This window comes from Photinus pyralis, unplaced genomic scaffold (assembly GCF_008802855.1).
Source record: "Photinus pyralis isolate 1611_PpyrPB1 unplaced genomic scaffold, Ppyr1.3 Ppyr1.4_LG9, whole genome shotgun sequence".
Taxonomy (NCBI): Eukaryota; Metazoa; Arthropoda; class Insecta; order Coleoptera; family Lampyridae; genus Photinus; species Photinus pyralis.
This window is the reverse complement of record NW_022170878.1, coordinates 14,463,339-14,481,770: the sequence shown is the minus strand read 5'-3', so window position 1 is coordinate 14,481,770 and position 18,432 is coordinate 14,463,339. Positions and strand designations below refer to the sequence as shown.

Sequence of the window (18,432 nt, the reverse complement as noted above, 5' to 3'; positions counted from 1 at the left end):
ACCATGGCTACTGCATCGCCGATCCACCTGTTCAAGAGCCCCCTGTATGGCCACTTTCACAGTGTTTGGATACTTTCGAGTTACGACGATCTCCCTATGTATACGCTCCGTCCTCATTCAGAGTGCGAAGGAGCCCATTTAGTACCAAGCGCCATAGCAGTGTAGACAAGACCTCAGCCTGTGGACATTCCCTAGTAACAGTCGTCCCGATTGAAGATATAGAGATATAGATGATAGGCTTATGGGCTTGTAATCCTCGCCATGCCATATTTGACACGAGCCGCCCTAGGTAGGTACACTACTCTTACCTCTCTCCCTAAAGCCAGGGACAAAGAGGTGCAACAAATGTAAGAGCAGAGGTTCCAGGTCGTATGGCAGTGTCCCCACTTTTTGCCCCGCGTGTTTCAAACGGATCTTACGAATTTTTTCCATGATCCTCGTTTGGTCATTCGTATAGTTTGCTGGCCGCTGAGCGATCTTGAGCAGTGTTATAACAAGAAGAAAAAATGTAGAATATGTAGAGAGGAGGGTGGGAACATAGAACACAAGTTGCAAGGAGGTGGAAAGGACAGAGAGATGCTGGAGTTGTGGTGATGGAAGAGAAATTACACGCAAGTACACTTTCAAAAAAATACCACAAAGTGTTGTAGAGTCAGTTTTTAATGTTTATTTGTTATAAACGCAATGATATGCCACAATGCCTTCCAAAGTAGCAGTGTGCTAGAAACCAGCCCTGCTTCCTATTCCTTTTTACTTTTCGTATTTTTTAGCGAAAGGCGCTTAAAGATCCAAATGACGCGCCTCAAGAGAGTACTAAGTACGAAGGTGACAACGGATAAAGTAAGTAAAATCATAGCGGAAACGTCCAAGAGGTAATATTGATACCACGGCACGTCCAGAAAGGGACTTCTGAAGTGCGGGGCGCCTTTGTGACGTAAGACGTGCTCTGTCCACCAAACCGCGCGCTCCAGCCCAGTCATCGGCTGACCTTCGACCAATTCGGCCAATTCCTTAACGCGTTCCCTGTAACTGAACCACCCTCAAAGGTATACCGGCGCTGTTTTGGTGTCTCTTACCTTGGATTTCGAATAACTTCCACGATGGCGTTTTCCAGCTCTTCCGTGGTCATTGTGTGGTAGTCAACGTGCAGGGCGATTCCCATGCCTACCATTTTCTTAACATTGTACGGCTGGTCATTAGAGAAGGGCATGCCAACCATAGGCACTCTAGCGTGGACAGCTTCATGCATTGAGTGTAGACCTCCATGAGTGATAAACAGCTTGAGATTAGGATGACCTGCAAGTTAGCCAACGTTACTTGGATTACTCACCTTAACGAAGGCTTACCTAATACTTCCATCTGGGACACCCATCTTAAAATGTGGACGTTACTAGGCTTATTAGCGAGATCGTCCAGCTCATACTTCCACAGCACTTTGTATGGGAGCTTCCAAAAGGTATCAAGAATAACATTCAGGGTGCGTGGAGAAATATCCTTACTTTTAATGTTACTACCTAAACTAAAGTAGATGAAACCCTCGGATGCTCCGTCTAAAATCTTCTTTACCCTCTGAAACAGCATTAACGTCACGCATGATTAATCGCTTAGTCACCTACATTCTCAAGAGGTTTTACGGGTACCCTAGCGATTGTGCCACCAATTTGAATAACAGACGGAAGCAGTGGTCGTTTGTAATCAAAAACTGGATCAGAATTTATGAATAGCAAGCTCAGTTCATTTCTTATGGTCTCACTGGGAGTGCGGTCACCAAAATACTTCCACGCGGTTTCCTCCTCCATCCCTCTTAGTTTAGGCCCCATGAAATATAAGCATAACTCGAATAGGATTATTTGCACTCGTTGAAACAGGGACGATTTCCCGTACACCCCGATTACGATATCGGGATATACGATCGGATGTGCGGGGTGGCCAAATAACCTGTAGATGGCGTTGCTGGAATCAAGACTGTGCACCCCTATGTAAGGGCAGTTAAATCTTCTCGAAAAGTATAGCATGGGCGAGGACATGTACTCGGCGATAAGCAGGTCAAAGTGCCCATCGGGGTCGTTGATGAGTTTTTGCACTTGGTGATGTTGAAGTTGGAGCACGTTGATGTCGTGAAAGACCCTAATTGACAAGTCCATTACCTTGAAAATATTGTGACTGGAGTTGACGATTTCCAGAACTTTGTCCTCCAGGATTTTGATTGTGAAGCTTAGATCAATCTCGGTTAGGTTTTTTAGAGATGGGTCCTTCATTGGATGAGATGTGAGTACCGTCACTTGGTGGCCACGAAGTGATAGCTCTTTCCATAACGGTTGAAATGGCACTTGGTGACTGTACGAGGGGGTTGGAATTATACCTAAAATTCGCGCACATTCTCCCACTCTTGTAAGGGTTAATATTGTTACTAAAGTTTTCACTATATTCATATTGCTTTAGATTGATGTCGACTAACCGCTGATGTCACCATATCGCCATATAAATCATCACTGTGTTATCATTTCTAATTGGCAGATTACAATTATCTGTGTCCAAAAACGGGGAACGGTCCCCAGTAATTTTAAGGTTTCTGTTTCGGTGAGCTTACTTTTGTTCGAGTTTATCAAATTTACTGCGGTCGTTATGGCTTCTTCTGATCGTTTCATGGTCCAACATCTCGGTTTCCAGCTCTTATGTTTTAGTTTGCAATTCTCATTTCTCAGTGTTTAATTTCCGTTCCGCTTTCCGATTCAGGGTTTCCTGAGCCGAATTCTTAATTTCAATTTTCTGGATCTATATTCCAGTCCCCAGTTTCCTATTTCAGTTTCCAACTAAGTTACAGATCTCGGATCTGGAACCTAATCGTCCATCTGTCGGGTTCTAGTTTCAAAATCCAATTCTTCAATTCCTAATTGTTTGTTATCCGCCTTCAGGTTCCATTTTTCATATTCGTATCACCAGATTTCAATCTCCACATTCAGTTTCATAAATGAACTTTTTTTCAATTTCGGGTTTTTATATCCCAATCTCCTCATTACTAGCTGCCTAATTCTTGACTTTAACCAAGTTCCCGATTTCCGGTTTCCAACGTTCCACCAGCATCTTGGGTATCATCTCCAAGTTTCGATTTCTAGTTTACTTATTTCAATTTCGGAATTCTAGGTACAAAAAACAATTGCTGCTTCCCATTTCCAGTTTCAGTGTTCACTGCTCGGTTTCCCACGCTTAAGTTATGATCCAACCTCCCACTTCCAATGCCCAGGCTAGTGATTGAGTTCCACTTGCCATTTTTATACCAATCTCTTCTCTGCGCCAACACATTGCAATTGTAATTTCATTTTCCAAGTTCCATTTCAGTATACATAATCCAAGTTCTCACTGTAGGGTTCTAGATTTCATCCCAATTTCCCATTTTCTGCTTAAATTCCACTTTCTAGATTCCGCTTTTGAAATACAAGTTTTTAAATTCCGGGTACAATGTTTCATCGTTCCCTTGTTTCCTATTTTCCTAGTTTCCTAGTTTCCTAGTTTCCTATAGATTCCTAGTTCCGTAGTTTCCTAATTTCCTAGTTTTCGAGTTTCCTAATTTCCTAGTTTTCTAGTTTCCTAATTGCCTAGTCTTCTAGTTTCCTAGTTTCCTAGCTTCCTAGTTTCCTAGCTTCCCGGTTTCCTAGTTTCCTAGTTTCCTAAATTCCTAGTTTTCTAACTGTTAGTTCTAGTTTCCAGTTCCAGAGTTTCAAGAGTTTCCGGAGTTTCCGGAGTTTCCAGAGTTTTCAGAGTTTCCAGTTCTCAGTTCCCAGTTCCCAGTTCCAAGTTCCCAGTTTCTAGTTACTAGTTTCCAAAGTTCAAAGACTCGCTTTAATATTTCGCATTAAATAGTCCCCTCACTTGGAGACAAATCCAGTTGCGCGATAAACGTTGTCCATTTCAAATTGTAGTTATTGCAATCTACAGTGTTGCAAACCTACCGTTTCCCATTTCCAGATTATACATTTTCCCTTGGAATTTCTTAGGAATTAGATTTGTGTTCTTATTTTTCCGTTTTTTACCTCCAAAACTAGTTTCCAGGTTTTAATTGGTATAGTTTCCAAATTCTACTCCCCAGTATCTCTCTAGAGCGAAGGATTAAGGGAAGAAAAAAGAGAAGGGAAGAGCAATGGGATAAGGAAAAAGAATAGGTTATAGAAAAAATTATAAAAGTCGAAGAAGAAAATTGAAAAAGGATGATGCCGAAAGGGGAAGAGCAAAAGGGAAGAAAGTAAGATGTGGATATAAGATATAGGAAACTAATGGTGAACAATAAGAATACAGATGGAGTACCAAAGACAGAAAAGAAAGAGTGGGGTTTGGAAGGCGAAACTAACAGCAAAAGAGAAGATAGAGGGAAAGTAAACAAACAACAGAAGAAAAGAGAAAAACGAAATAAAAAAATGAATAAGGGCAGCATGAAAATGATATTGTGTAATGTAGCGGAGATGGCTGATAAGTCTTTACCAATTCTGGGAGTTTGTAAGAGGATATGACGTTGTGGGTATGATAGATACTCATGGATAGAAGAAAGAATTGGTCAGGATTCCGAATGAATACATATGGAAAAACCAATTTCCGAAGAGGGACACAGTGGCGCCCCAGGGAGGGCCCTGGCCCACCAGTATTGTTGCTCGGCTCCCCTTGGCCTACCCTTGAAAAAATCATCAACGCTCCCATGAAGAAATTGCGAATTGCGCCTTGAATACGGCCGTTTCACTTTTTCCCATTCTTCCAAATAATCATTTAAATTCACTTTATCTTGGTAATATACAGGGTGAGTTTTTTCTTATGTTTAGTATGGGCATCTCATAAACTGAATACCGTTCGTACTAATATAAGACTCTTACTAATATAATACTACCCGCAAGTTAGTAAGGGAGGCATTGCATTGGGGTAAAAAATGACCCCTCACTTTTTACGGAAATACACGTTTTGAAGCACCAGGAAGTCTGAAAAGCTTTTGGAGCGAATCGCGCATGCGCAAACGTGTTAAACTGTCATTTCCAGCTAAAGGGCTGCACCGTTTGGAACCGAATTTGGTACAATAATAAATAAATAAATGTGTAGAATGGCGCATGCGCAGGTTGTATCTGCGCTAGTCACAGCAAATTTGTTTGCCTATTTGGCAAATTCCTACCTTTGCCTTACGAATAAAACAAAACTATATGTGCCTACACTCTGATACAGAAAAGGCGTTTGAAGTTAATCGGCGGCAGCTAACAAAGAGGCGGTCGATGGAAGATGCGAAAGAGGTATCTTCCTCTTTCGAGTAATGATTTTTTTTCGTATGTAAAGATGTTATAAAAAAGCAACTTTTAAAAACGTTGTTGCCCCCCCTCCCACTTTTTTGAAAATTTGTCATGGCTTAACTGTAATGGCGCTAGTTTTAATTGAAGTGGTGCAATTGAGCGCATGACCAAATGTATCAGGTGACCTAGTTACCAGCGACAAATTACGTTCGGGGAGGGGGGGGGGGACTACGTACACTTGGCATCTCCCAAATGTATTTTCGGATTTCTAAAAAATGATAATGGCGCAAAAGTTATTATCGGTGGCGCATGTGAGCGCATAACGAGCGCAATTCATTTGAAAAGAATACGACTATCAAATCTCTCAGGGGGGGGGGTCCTTATGTGACTCTTGGCGACAAAAAAGGAAGGACAGTCGTTAAACAGGGTGCAGGTGCCAACCCTGCTAAGGATACTGCCTCAGTAAGTCTCCTGCAGAAGGAGATGAAGAGGAGGATGCTTAACAATAACGCAAAGCTAATCGTCGCATACCCTTCTGTTAGCCCTCAGGTGGGTCTGAAGCGTGGCCGGTTTTCTGACCACGTGAGAATGTCTGAGTCTCTCAAACCAAATGTTCAGGTCATATGTATACCACTAGTTCCCTTACAAAGGCAAAATTGACACTTAAAAAATTTAAAAAAACCATTAAGTGCTCCCGTTACATAATCCACGATTATTCGAATTCTTTCCAACCTACGGGATCCATTCCTTGGTTTCTTCTGACTTCCTGTGGTCTTCCGATTCCTCAAGTTCTTGAGATTTTGGACTTTGAATTGTAGATTGCAGACAATTGTTAACGGGTGTGATGTGTAATCGCACAAGGCGTTTTTTTTTGCATCTTAAGTTGTATTTCTTACTTTTATTACTATGTCATTTATCGTAGCGTAGATCAGTTTCCATAAGCCTAAGGGTGTTCGTAATACGATGCACTTTACATTATAAAAATCATTTCCCGCTTGGTGGCGTCACCAGTGACTAGGCAGCATCTAATCTAGTACTACTTATAGATACCGAAAGCATCACAATCGTTAGTACCACAATGCACGTTTTCCAAGTAGTGTTAGTAATATGTCTGAGTCAATCGAGTTATTGTGCGCGAATTCTTGGGGTGATACCGACTCCTTCGTACAGTCACCAAGTCGTCTTTCAACCCCTATGGAAAGAGTTATCCTTACGCGGGCACCAGGTGATCCTACTGACCACAAACCCGATCAAAGATCATTCCCTTACAAATTTAACCGAAATCGATCTGAGCTTCTCCTACAAGTTTCTGGAAGAAAATCTACTGGAGATTATTAATTCAAGTCAAAACATTTTAAAATCTACCTCGTTGTCGATAAAGTCGTTTGCTAATGTGATGGACGCACAACTTCAGCATCCTCAGGTGAAGAGGTTGTTACAAGATCCAAACGAACACTTTGATCTTGTAATTGCCGAATATTTTATGGCAGGTGCTTTGTATTTCGCAAGGAGATTTAACTGTCCATGTATAGGGGTGTTATCCATGGACGGAAACAATCCTGTATACCGACAGGTTGGCAATGACGGTCACCCTATCGTCTATCCGGACCCTTTCTCTCGCATCTCCGGAACATCTAGTATTTTTGACCGCATCGGTTTAGTGATGTTCGAACTCTACTTTCAAATATTTGATTTCAACGGAGAGCAGCAGAAGGTCGCTAAGAAGCATTTCGGAGACGATACGCCGATTTCAGAAGTGCTAGCGAATGTAAGCTTACTGTTTGTGAATACTGACCCCATCTTCCATTACACCAGGGCTCTACTTCCGATGATTATTCCTATTGGTGGGAACATAGCTCGAATTCCAGTGAATCCGCTAGAGAAGGTAAGTGCTATACCAACAGCGCAATTTCAGACCGTAAGCTTTCAGAGCGTCAAAAAGTTTTTGGATGAAGCTCATCAAGGTTTCATCTATTTTAGCTTGGGATCAAATGTTAAGAGCAAGGACATTCCCGAGAGTACCATGGACGTGGTCCTTGAAACTCTTCGTGAGATCCCGTACAGAATACTTTGGAAGTACGAGCTGGACGATTTGCCCAATAAACCCGAGAATGTGATGATATCAAAATGGATTTCTCAGATGGAGGTTTTAAGTAAGAGCACTACATTGGTCAATGCCGTTCTTGAACTAGCCTTTCAGAGCATCCTAATTTGAAATTATTTATCACGCACGGCGGAGCACAATCGATGGAGGAAACGATTCAGGCGAGGGTGCCTGTGGTTGGGATGCCCTTTTTTGTCGATCAACCGTTCAATGTTCAACAAATGGTGTCCTTGGGGTTCGCTCTGTCAGTCGATTACAAGACGATGTCCAAAGAGACCTTCAAACAGGCCATCTTGGAAGTTATTAATAATGACAAGTACGTTAGTGGCCTCTGAGGTCAACAATGATGTGATTTTCTTCAGATACCATAACCGAATTAGGGAGTTGGCGAATCTGGTGGAAGATCAGCCGATGACCGGTCTAGAGCGGGCTGTGTGGTGGACTGAGTACGTTATTCGTCACAAAGGCGCTGCTCATTTCAAAAGTCCGGCACTCGACATGCCTTGGTATCAGTACTACTTTTTGGATGTCATCTCCGTGTTACTTTTCACTTTGATTGGGTCACTCTATTTCATGGTGAAAGTGATAAAGGCAACCCTACGCGCATTAAGGCGAAACATTGTGAGGTCGAAAGCAAAGAAGAATTAGTTTAGTACTACTTTTAGGTTAGAATTTAATTTATTGTATTGCCAATAAGTAATAAAAACCGGAGGGATGGTTCAAATAATAATCAAACCCCATAACAGCGCCTGGAGCACAGAAAGCGATGACCAGGAAGAGTCAGTTCAAGATTAAAACCTCAGACCAAGAGAGTCATGCGCCAAAGCCTAAAAAGGTGTCGATCTCGGAGAACAAGGTCGAAAAGGAGCGCTCTAGGGTCCGGTTTAGGGCACCAAGATTTTTGGTTACCCAGAGTTGCTGGTGTGCCATCGTTACCGAACCTCAGTCAAATTGCCTCATGGCTGCACTAAATGCGCCACAGCGGGGAAACCTCTTACTCTTCTGACGAGGTTCCACTGGAAACCTGCAGAGTGCCATTTTGGCCGAAGACTGGTGGACCGTGTCACGGCTAGAGAGGGACCGTCCCTCTTATTCGCCTATGGTTTCGAGACAGACCTTTGGAAGACCCTATTGGGCGGTTCAGCGGCAGAACTTTAACAAAATCCACAAGCTACAATTTCCTGGCTCTTGTGTTGGTTCTTGACAGCGACAAGGGCTTAAAACGGTCAAGAAACTGGAAACCGAGTGTATCAGCATTGCTGGTCGAGGTAACTTTTCTGTAAAGCAATTTGCCTCATACAAGAACGCTGGGTATCTAAGGGGCGGGCAAGAGGTCAAGGTCAGGTGGAGAACTCCTTCATTATAACTGACTGTACCTAGGATCTATGTTTATGCCGATAGACGCATCTAGTATTAATTTAATCAGTGATTTTCTTAGCTGCAAGACGGAGCAGGAACTTGGCCTGCCTCCTGTCGTCTCAGAAGAGGTTCCACATACGTACTGTCGAAATGGTAGGCTTCCGTTTGTGGTTGCCTGTGACGCTAACGTCCACCATCACCAAATGAGCCGTTGCGACGGAAATGGCGCTCTCGGTTAGCAGAGCGTAGAGCGGGGAGAGTGTTCTCTCCACTGCTGTGGTGCTTAATTCTCGACGGGTTCTTCCACACTCCACACAGGGATGCGTGGAGGGTGACCGGTGGTATTTATAACCGAAAGTTTCGAAACCCCACGAAATAGCTCTTGGACGGGTGGATAGATGGCGCAGCAGCCATGGCTTCTTTCCTTATTCCAGGAAAAGACCGCGATTTTTGCATTCCCAAATAGAGGGAGAGCACTCACTCTTCAGACGCCAACTGCTTTTGGCGGTAGATGGGATTTGAATCCTCAACTTTACGGTGCAATTGTATGGTGGCTTGCCATGTGCAGGGAAACCGACAGACAATAGCTGGGGGTCACTGGAGCAAGGAAGATCACGCCAACTTTGGCAATGGATGCACTTCTAGGACCATTGGATTGAGTAGATGCGTTGAAGGATAGAAGCAGCACGGGAGGATCTAGGAGAAAACCCTCAAATCCGATCCCCTCCTCACGCGGAGAGATATGGCCCGGGCCGTTTCACTTTGGTACACAGATGGGTTCCTGTGGTGATGCAGATGAAACTATCGAGCATGTGGTCAATTTCTGTGTCACCTTGATAGGAGACAGACTTCAGCTTCTTTATTGACAGGAACAGACCCGAAAGAAAATTTATATATGTACCGCTTCATGGGGAAGGTGAACACGAGTTGGGTGCAGCGATAATCGAGCAAGCGAGATAACAAAAATGCAGGTTTTCCATTGGTTTACAGGGCACGCCGTGCTATGGTTCCGTTTCGGTTATTTCTTCACTAGGAAACTTCATTATAAATAAATCAGTGAGAGGGGAGAGGGCAGTCCAATTTGGATCGCACGGTTTTAAGAGAGATCGCCGCAAACAACGGGTACTGGAGGCAATTACAGTGGCCCTATCACATTTAATCGCAGAACAATTTTGACAAAGATCGTCTGTGGGTCTAAATTATAGTAAATCCTAGTTAAGCTCGTGTATGAAATTGTGCAAATAGTCGGAAGCCAAAATACGTAACGCAGTTCACGTGTTATTAAAATTCTGATAAAGACAATTTGCTTTAATGCAGCGCGTATGGAACCGAGGAGGAGAAACGCAAGCTTTGAATGCGGCCGTTATCTACAAATTTCTATAACTACAACAATTTTTACCAGAATGAGTTCTAAATATTCAACTGTATCAACCCAAAAGCGACCCAGTTTTCAGTTTTTCTTAGAGGGAGCTTTTTCAAAAGAGGACTGTACCATTTGCAACCTAAATATAAACACCGATTCTTTTGATATTGTATATAAGAATTAGCTCTGCGCGGAGATCAAGTGCCGGTACTAGCGACAGATCCAATCAACGACCCTAGAAGTTCTTGGAAGTTCGAAGTTGGCAATCTCGGCAGTCATACTACGACTGTCGGTGGGTAACGCAGATGGCTGTCGGTGCGATCTAAAAACGTCTGTAACCCGAGAGTGCCACCCATACGATAAGCAAACAAACCGCTGTACTTTGCCAAAAAGTTTAAGAGTCCATGCATTTGAGTGCTATCCTATGAAGAAAAATTGACAAATCTGAAACTAGGTTGAAATGTAACCTGGAAAAGAGGTTATGGAAAGTTGAAATCTGGAAAGACTAGCATAAAAAGACTGAAATTTGATGATTCTAATAGAACCCAGAAGGTGAAAACTACATAATGAAACTTAAACACGGAAGACGAGGAACGGGAAACTGAGATGTTGGAATATAAGTCGGAAGACGCAATTCCAGGGATCCAGAAACTGGAATCTAGATTCCCAAAACTGGAATATTAAAGATAGTATCTAGAAACTGAAATGTAGAAACTGGAATATAGTACCCGAAAACTGGAAACTAAAGTATCAAATTTGGAATTTGGAACCTGGAAACTCGATTTTGGAATTTGGAATGTTTGAAAAATTATAAAGGATGTTAAAAATAGCAACAGGGAAACAACAGTTTCAATTTGGAAAGTGGATATAGAAAGTGGAATGTGGAGTATCTGAAATCCGACAGCTACAACTTGGAGATTTGAATATGGAAACTAATGGAAGCAACTGGAAAGTAGAATCTAGAATTGGAAACTGGAATATAAAAATTGTAGGTATATGGGAGGAGCAATAATTTGGCAGTGAGGAATGAAAAACTAATACATACCTCAAAGCTGGAATGTAAAACCTGGGATTTGAATCGAGACGAACTGGGAGCTAGTATTTTGCAACTGGAAATAAAAAACTGAGTTCTGGAAACTGGAATATGAAAATTGCGATCTAAAATCCGGATACTGAATATGTAAGTGGATAACAAGAAACTATGAACTGGTAACTAAATCCTGAGAGCTGAAAAGCAGAACATGGATATTGGAACTGGGATTGTGTAACTTGCAAACCTTTGTAAAACAAACACTTAACTGGGTATTAGGATCCGGAATTTCTAGAAATGGGAATCGGCCACCAAGTCGTCACGCTCTTAATTGTATTCTGTAGACTGGATTATGAAAAAACCAAAATATCGAAAATAGTATCTGGAACTAAGAAACTGGAATCTCTTTCTAGGGCGCAGTTGGAATATGAAAGCTGGAATCTTGAAACGGGCATTTTTGAAAACTAGGAAAAACAGCCAAAAAACTTTAATGCGGAAACTGGAAGCTGGAAAACAGAACCTGAAAACAGCAATGGTAACACAGAAGCCGGAGGAACATTGATAATCGGAAGGTTGAAAGAAAGTACAGGAATATGGTAACTAAAATCGTTAAAATCTGGCAAGAGGGATATGAAAAGCATAAAATACACAATTAGGCATTGAGGAATGAGAGGAGATAATTGGAATCAAGAGATTGGACCATGAAATGATGGGAAGAACCAACAACTCTAAGAATTCACAGGATCTGCAACAAATTTGATACGCCCGAACCCGTTTGGTTTTGTAGTTAGTTATCGCATGTGATTTTGAAATTATATAATAATTTAATCTGCAGACAAGGTATGATAGCGTAGTCGTGATTTCAAAGGTCGCTTCCAAATTTATCAGCGATCAGTTGGCATCAATCTAGGGCAATATGAATGTAGTGAAAGCTGTTGTAACTATATTCACCCTCACAAATGTGGGAGAAGGTGCGCGAATCTTAGGTATAATCCCAACCCCCTCATACAGTCACCAAGTGCCATTTCAACCGCTATGGAAGGAGCTATCACTACGTGGCCACCAAGTGACGGTACTCACAACTCACCCAATCAAGGACCCATCTCTAAAAAACCTAACCGAGATTGACCTAAGCTTCTCGATCAAAATCCTGGACGACAAAGTTATGGAAATTGTCAACTCCAGTCACAATATCTTCAAGGTAATGGAATTGTCAATTAGGGTCTTCCACGACGTCAACGTGCACCAACTTCAACATCACCAAGTGCAAAAACTCATCAACGATCCCGATGGGCGCTTTGACCTGCTTATCGCCGAGTACATGTCCTCGCCCATGCTATACTTTTCGAGAAGATTTAACTGCCCTTACATAGGGGTGCACAGTCTTGATTCCAGCAACGTTATCTACAGGTTATTTGGCCACCCTGCACATCCGATCGTATATCCCGATATCGTAATCGGCGTGTACGGGAAATCGTCCCTGTTTCAGCGAGTGCAAATAGTTCTATTTGAATTATTCTTAAGTTTCGTGGGGCCTAAACTGAAAGAGTTGGAGGAGGAAACCGTGTGGGAGCATTTTCGTGACCGCACTCCAGGCGAGACCATCAGAAACGAACTGAGCTTACTATTCGTAAATTCTGATCCAGTTTTTGATTACAAACGACCACTGCTTCCGTCTGTTATTCAGATTGGAGGCACGATCGCTAGGGTACCCGTAAAACCTCTTGAGAATGTAAGTGACTAGGCGACTAACCATGCGTGACATTAATGCTGTTTCAGAGGGTAAAGAAGATTTTAGACGGAGCATCCGAGGGTTTCATCTACTTTAGTTTAGGTACTAACGTTAAAAGCAAGGATATTCCTCCACACGCCCTGAATGTTATTCTTGATACCTTTCGGAAGCTCCCATACAAAGTGCTGTGGAAGTATGAGCTGGACGATCTCGCTGATAAGCCTAGTAACGTCCACATTTTAAGATGGGTGTCCCAGATGGAAGTGTTAGGTAAGCCTTCGTTAAGGTGAGTAATCCAAGTAACTTCGGCCAACTTGCAGATCATCCTAATCTCAAGCTGTTTATCACTCATGGAGGTGTGCACTCAATGCACGAAGCTGTCCACGCCAAGATACCTATGGTTGGCATGCCCTTTTTTGCTGACCAGCCGTACAATGTCAAGAAAATGGTAGGCATGGGAATTGCCCAGTACGTGGACTACCAAACAATGACCACGGAGGAACTGGAAAGCGCCATTATAGAAGTTATTCGAAATCCAAGGTGAGATACACCAAAACGGCGGCGTTATATCTTTGAGGGTGGTTCAGTTACAGAGAACGCGTTAGAGAGTTGGCCGACTTGGTCGAAGATCAGCCGATGACTGGGCTGGAGCGCGCGGTTTGGTGGACAGAGTACGTCTTACGCCACAAAGGCGCTCCGCACTTCAGAAGTCCCTTTCTGGACTTGCCGTGGTACCAGTATTATCTTTTGGACGTTTCCGCTATTGTTTTTGTTACGTTGTCCGTTGCCACCTTCGCAGTTATTAAGACTTTGAGGATCATCATTTGGGTCCTTAAGCGAATTTCAGGGAAAAGTACGAAACCTAAGAAGGAATAAGGAGTAATGGGTTCTAGCAGTCTTAGGAACACTGCTGTTTTGGACGGCATTTTAGTAAATGTGTGCTTGTTGAATAAATAACTTTTATAAATACCGTTTTTGGTCCCTTATTATTATGCTACATTTTGCCCAGGGCACAATATTAACTTCACGTGGATAATCTGTTCCTCTCTTAATTCTTCTTCAATGGTTTCCCGCGCATAACAATTCGTTAGAGATGTCTATTGCAAAGATACGGAACGTCTTACACACTTTCCCATACGATTGACCTCACCCCACTCCCTTGGTGTCGTGAGCCTTTAGTCGGAATCAACCATAACAACCAAAATCACGTCTCATACCCGCCCAACGGGCACTTTTTAACTTGCAATAATATAAATTCAAACCTTCCTGTTACAGTACCCCCTCCTTGCTTGTGAGGGGTAACCCTAAAGTATATAAAAACATCAAACTCTAAACTAAATTTTCCCTGTCGCTCTTTTATATTCGTCGCTCTCTTCTTACGCCTCCTTTAGCCTTTTCTAGCGCTTTTTCATACCGTTTCTCTCCTTTTTCCATTAAACTTTAGAACTACTTCACGCACATTTCACGTCTTTTTCTGTCACTTCTTTCAGTTCTTCCTGGTTATTTTTATTCATCTGCATGTCTTGTCTTACTTGCAACTGTTTCAAATCCCTTGTTCCTTACGTCCCCTTCAGGTTTGCTTACACATTCCTCATCTCTTCTTCCCCTCCTTTACCACTAGTTCACATTCCCGCCTTCTTCACGTATTCCACGCGTCTACTTCACTCTTGGCCCATTTTTTAGCGCATTTCCCAAAAATAGAAAAACGCGCTATGGTGGCCACTTTGTCCGTCCGTCCGTCCGTTGAGGCGCTACTAGTTCTTTATCTTAAGAGCTATTGTTCTACTTTTTTCGCTATTTGGTTCGTTATGGTGTCGAGGCTTGCACCAAGGAAGGAAATTTTCTGCGTTTATTGCTAAAAAAGTTATTGTAAGAAAAACAAAAACCGTTTTTTACATGTGTCATAATTTTACACTTTTGTTATGAACTGAATTGCATTCAATATGGGCATACCTTTAGCCGTATAATCTTAGACCATATAGTACATGGACTGCTAATTGTAATTAAAATATAGTCAAGGACATCGCCTGGGTATGTGCGTTTCAGGGTAAACGAGTCTGTCCGAAATTGTCCGTTGAGACACGATTTGGGGCTGCCAACCTATAAATTCACAAACGTCAATTAATTAATCGCCTAGATAAGCCAAAAAAAAGCAAACCTATTCTTATTTGTGGCAGTATAGAAGATAATCAAGAGTATCGTACTACGCGGTTGCCATAAAAGCTACTCTTTACGCGATCCGAGTGGTGTTCATACGACTTTAGTTTACCCTGAGATTCACATACCCACGACTACAGTGCCCTCTATCCGTGACCACCCATTTTGTATTCAAAGCATAGGGCTAATAGCAGTCCATGTACTATATGGTCTAAGCGTATAATACGCAATGCCAAAAGTTAAGTCGAATCGATTCAAAATTCACAGTGCCCTTTTAGCATCCCGACCATTTATAAACCGAATTGCAAACTTTGTTATTTATAAAAGTATTTGAATGAAATTTGATACATAGGCGCTTGGAACAAAGGAAAATCTAACGTTAGTTTCAAAATTTAGATTTGCGCATGCGCGGTTCCAACTTTCTTATTTAGAAAAGCATTGAAGCGGTTGACCTATATTGATTTACCCTAGAGAGGGACAGTAAATGAATAAATGAATTAAAATTCATTTATTTATTTACTGTCCACCTCTTGTTCTGGCCCCTCAACAGGCTTTCGGCCAATTATAGAGTGACCAACCTAATGCTTTTTAGAGGTGTCTCTGTAGAAGATCTTAAGTGTTCTATACTACTCCGGTATTTACCTTACGAATTAGGAAAACTGCGGAAAAACCTAATTCGGAGTAGTCGGCGGAATACTCGAAACTGATCTAAGGAAATTCCCATCTCAGCCACAGTTCGAACAGTGTACACAGTCAGCTGTTGCATGTTTTGGCTATTAATTGCCACACTTGGACTATTCTTCCTGTTTTACTACTTACAGGAAATACAATAAATTAAGTTCTAACCTAAAACTAATTCTTCTTTCCTTTGGACCTCACAACGTTTCGCCATAGCGCGCGTAGGGTTGCTTTTATCACTTTCACCATGAAATAGAGTGCCCCAATCAAAGTGAAAAGTAACACGGAGATGACATCCAAAAAGTAGTACTGATACCAAGGCATGTCGAGTGCTGGACTTTTCAAATGAGCAGCGCCTTTGTGACGAATAACGTACTCAGTCCACCACACAGCCCGCTCTAGACCGGTCATCGGCTGATCTTCCACCAGATTCGCCAACTCCCTAATTCGGTTACGATATCTGCAGAAAATCACGTCATTCTTGACCTCAGAGGGCATTAACATACTTGTCATTATTAATAACTTCCAAGATGGCCTGTTTGAAGGTCTCTTTGGACATCGTCTTGTAATCGACTGACAGAGCGAACCCCAAGGACACCATTTGTTGAACATTAAACGGTTGATCGACAAAAAAGGGCATCCCAACCTTCCAAAGTATCCTGTAGGGGAGCTCACGGAACGTTTCCAGTATCGTATTCAGGGTGCTAGATGGAATATCTTTGCTTTTTACATTTGAGCCTAAACTGAAGTAAATGAAGCCCTGGTGAGAACCGTCCAAATACCTCCTAATACTCTGAAAACATAATTTTCGTTAGCGTGGTTTACTTAATCAGTGCGCTAACCTTTTCCAACGGTTTAACCGGAATTCGGACTAGACTTCCCCCGATTGGAATGACGGACGGAAGTAGTGGCCTGATTTTGTGGAATATTGGATCTCGATTGACGAACAGCAAACTGACGTTTTGCAAAAGGTTTTTTACAGGAGTATTGTCTTGGAAATGTCTTTGACCAATCTCCTCCTGACCCTGGAAGAGTCCAGTTCCAAATTCGATGTAAAGGTCCATCAGTACCATTAAAATGCGCTTTGACCATGAACTCTCATCAATGAGTTTGGGTAGATAATGGAATGGGCAGGGTTTCCAATCTGTTGGTATATGTAGTTTGTCCCATCAGTCGATATTACCCCGATATAGGGACAGTTGAACTTTCTTGCGAAGTACAGTGGGGCGGGTAGCACGTACTCTGCGATTACGAGGTCGTAGCCGTCATCGGGGCTTTGTATAAGTCGTTGAACTTCGTGATGTCGTAGTTGGGCATCGGCCACGCTGTTAAATGCTTGCACTCCCAAACTCCACGCCTTTAACTGTCCCGAACCAATGATTTCTGCAGGCTTCTCCTCCAAAAACTTATACGAGAAACTCAAATCGATTTCGGTTAAATTTGTGAGCGAAGTATCATTCATGGGATTCGTCGTTAGAACCGTCACTTGGTGTCCACGCAGAGATAATTCTTTCCATAACGGTTGGAAAACAACTTGATGACTATATGATGGTATTGGAATTAAGCCCAAAATACGGGCGCATTCGAACAGATCGAGAAACGCAAGCAACAGCGCGCACTGCACCTTCATCATGACAGAGAGGAAAATTATTCTCTACCTACTGTATTTTAATTAAACCTCACGCGGTACTTAAAGATATTGGGATATCAGATCAATTAAAAAAAAAGATAAAACTGTTCCTGTCCTTGTTCAGCAATTTCAGCTACTAAATGATTAGCAAGTTTTTTAGATCGGTAACTGGGTTTCTTAATTGTTAACTGATATACTCGTTTAAATCATCACCTTCCGTCACGTCTGGGCATGTTTTAATTATGAGCATTCATCTTGCTCTGTTCACCGCGGCTGAGTCTCTCTACTCACGCCCCCTTCACTTAATCTGCACGTTTTCTTCATGTCTATACCGCGACTACTTCACATTCATTCTTTAGAAACCCCTCCTACAAGTTTTCATCCCACTTCTCTTACAAATCCCAGAACCTTTTTTCACATTTACAGTTCCTCACACTTTCTTCATTCCTAGTTTAATTGTTTTAGGGCTTCTTCCCCACAATTTCTTGCTTTTGAGTTCGCCCCTTTTCACCTTTTTCAAGCCACAGTAACTATTTCGGCGCGTTTTATGCCTACTTCTGACACCTTTGCTTCCTTTACCAACACTCTCCTTCGCACCTCAACAGCGCATTGCTCACATTTTACTCCATTTTCACGTGTATATCAAATATCAGACATTAGACATCAGACATTAGACATCAGACATCAGACATCAGACATCAGACATCAGACATCAGACATCAGACATTAGACATTAGACATTAGACATTAGACATTAGACATTAGACATTAGACATTAGACATTAGACATTAGACATTAGACATTAGACATTAGACATTAGACATTAGACATTAGACATTACACATTAGACATTAGACATTAGACATTAGACATTAGACATTAGACATTAGACATTAGACATTAGACATTAGACATTAGACATTAGACATTAGACATTAGACAATAGACATTAGACATTAGACATTAGACATTAGACATTAGACATTAGACATTAGACATTAGACATTAGACATTAGACATTAGACATTAGACATTAGACATTAGACATTACACATTAGACATTAGACATTAGACATTAGACATTAGACATTAGACATTAGACATTAGACATTAGACA

At 41.9% G+C, this 18,432-nt stretch overlaps 5 protein-coding genes across 5 annotated transcripts; 2 read left to right on the top strand and 3 right to left on the bottom strand.

The window, feature by feature from the left end:
• Positions 1-705: 705 nt before the first annotated feature.
• LOC116181215 (UDP-glucuronosyltransferase 2B15-like) lies at positions 706-2,443 on the bottom strand. Its single transcript, XM_031501512.1, has 4 exons — positions 1,617-2,443; positions 1,347-1,569; positions 1,077-1,296; positions 706-1,029 (listed from the first exon to the last, which is right to left on the bottom strand). Exons 1-4 carry the CDS (start codon positions 2,430-2,432, stop codon positions 741-743), a joined length of 1,548 nt encoding a protein of 515 aa, XP_031357372.1. The 5' UTR covers positions 2,433-2,443; the 3' UTR covers positions 706-740.
• A 3,896-nt stretch (positions 2,444-6,339) lies between these two features.
• Positions 6,340-8,074, top strand: LOC116181004 (UDP-glucuronosyltransferase 2B15-like). Its single transcript, XM_031501215.1, has 4 exons — positions 6,340-7,146; positions 7,192-7,414; positions 7,462-7,681; positions 7,728-8,074. Exons 1-4 carry the CDS (start codon positions 6,340-6,342, stop codon positions 8,011-8,013), a joined length of 1,536 nt encoding a protein of 511 aa, XP_031357075.1. The 3' UTR covers positions 8,014-8,074.
• A 3,949-nt stretch (positions 8,075-12,023) lies between these two features.
• Positions 12,024-13,784, top strand: LOC116181343 (UDP-glucuronosyltransferase 2B7-like). The gene is made up of 4 exons (XM_031501673.1): positions 12,024-12,849; positions 12,897-13,119; positions 13,170-13,389; positions 13,437-13,784. The coding sequence occupies exons 1-4, from the start codon at positions 12,034-12,036 to the stop codon at positions 13,723-13,725; spliced, it is 1,548 nt and encodes a 515-aa protein (XP_031357533.1). The 5' UTR covers positions 12,024-12,033; the 3' UTR covers positions 13,726-13,784.
• Positions 13,785-15,798: 2,014 nt separating this feature from the next.
• LOC116181479 (UDP-glucuronosyltransferase 2B33-like) lies at positions 15,799-16,750 on the bottom strand. The gene is made up of 3 exons (XM_031501861.1): positions 16,527-16,750; positions 16,191-16,477; positions 15,799-16,144 (listed from the first exon to the last, which is right to left on the bottom strand). Exons 1-3 carry the CDS (start codon positions 16,746-16,748, stop codon positions 15,859-15,861), a joined length of 795 nt encoding a protein of 264 aa, XP_031357721.1. The 5' UTR covers positions 16,749-16,750; the 3' UTR covers positions 15,799-15,858.
• Positions 16,751-16,756: 6 nt separating this feature from the next.
• On the bottom strand, positions 16,757-17,314 carry LOC116180003. Its single transcript, XM_031499823.1, has one exon. The coding sequence runs from the start codon at positions 17,312-17,314 to the stop codon at positions 16,757-16,759; it is 558 nt and encodes a 185-aa protein (XP_031355683.1).
• Between the last annotated feature and the right edge of the window lie 1,118 nt (positions 17,315-18,432).

What these genes read in the sequence shown, in the direction of transcription:
- LOC116181215 (XM_031501512.1), bottom strand. Translation starts at nt 2,432, where the DNA reads ATGAATATAGTGAAAACTTTAGTAACAATATTAACCCTTACAAGAGTG. An exon ending in GTCCCAGATGGAAGTATTAG is followed by an intron (nt 1,297 to 1,346) that starts GTAAGCCTTCGT and finishes GCTAACTTGCAG; the next exon opens with GTCATCCTAATCTCAAGCTG. An exon ending in GAAGTTATTCGAAATCCAAG is followed by an intron (nt 1,030 to 1,076) that starts GTAAGAGACACC and finishes AGGGTGGTTCAG; the next exon opens with TTACAGGGAACGCGTTAAGG.
- LOC116181343 (XM_031501673.1), top strand. Translation starts at nt 12,034, where the DNA reads ATGAATGTAGTGAAAGCTGTTGTAACTATATTCACCCTCACAAATGTG. An exon ending in GTCCCAGATGGAAGTGTTAG is followed by an intron (nt 13,120 to 13,169) that starts GTAAGCCTTCGT and finishes GCCAACTTGCAG; the next exon opens with ATCATCCTAATCTCAAGCTG. An exon ending in GAAGTTATTCGAAATCCAAG is followed by an intron (nt 13,390 to 13,436) that starts GTGAGATACACC and finishes AGGGTGGTTCAG; the next exon opens with TTACAGAGAACGCGTTAGAG.
- LOC116181004 (XM_031501215.1), top strand. Translation starts at nt 6,340, where the DNA reads ATGCACGTTTTCCAAGTAGTGTTAGTAATATGTCTGAGTCAATCGAGT. An exon ending in TTCTCAGATGGAGGTTTTAA is followed by an intron (nt 7,415 to 7,461) that starts GTAAGAGCACTA and finishes CTAGCCTTTCAG; the next exon opens with AGCATCCTAATTTGAAATTA. An exon ending in GAAGTTATTAATAATGACAA is followed by an intron (nt 7,682 to 7,727) that starts GTACGTTAGTGG and finishes GATTTTCTTCAG; the next exon opens with ATACCATAACCGAATTAGGG.
- LOC116180003 (XM_031499823.1), bottom strand. Translation starts at nt 17,314, where the DNA reads ATGAAGGTGCAGTGCGCGCTGTTGCTTGCGTTTCTCGATCTGTTCGAA.
- LOC116181479 (XM_031501861.1), bottom strand. Translation starts at nt 16,748, where the DNA reads ATGGACCTTTACATCGAATTTGGAACTGGACTCTTCCAGGGTCAGGAG. An exon ending in CGGTTAAACCGTTGGAAAAG is followed by an intron (nt 16,478 to 16,526) that starts GTTAGCGCACTG and finishes TTATGTTTTCAG; the next exon opens with AGTATTAGGAGGTATTTGGA. An exon ending in GAAGTTATTAATAATGACAA is followed by an intron (nt 16,145 to 16,190) that starts GTATGTTAATGC and finishes GATTTTCTGCAG; the next exon opens with ATATCGTAACCGAATTAGGG.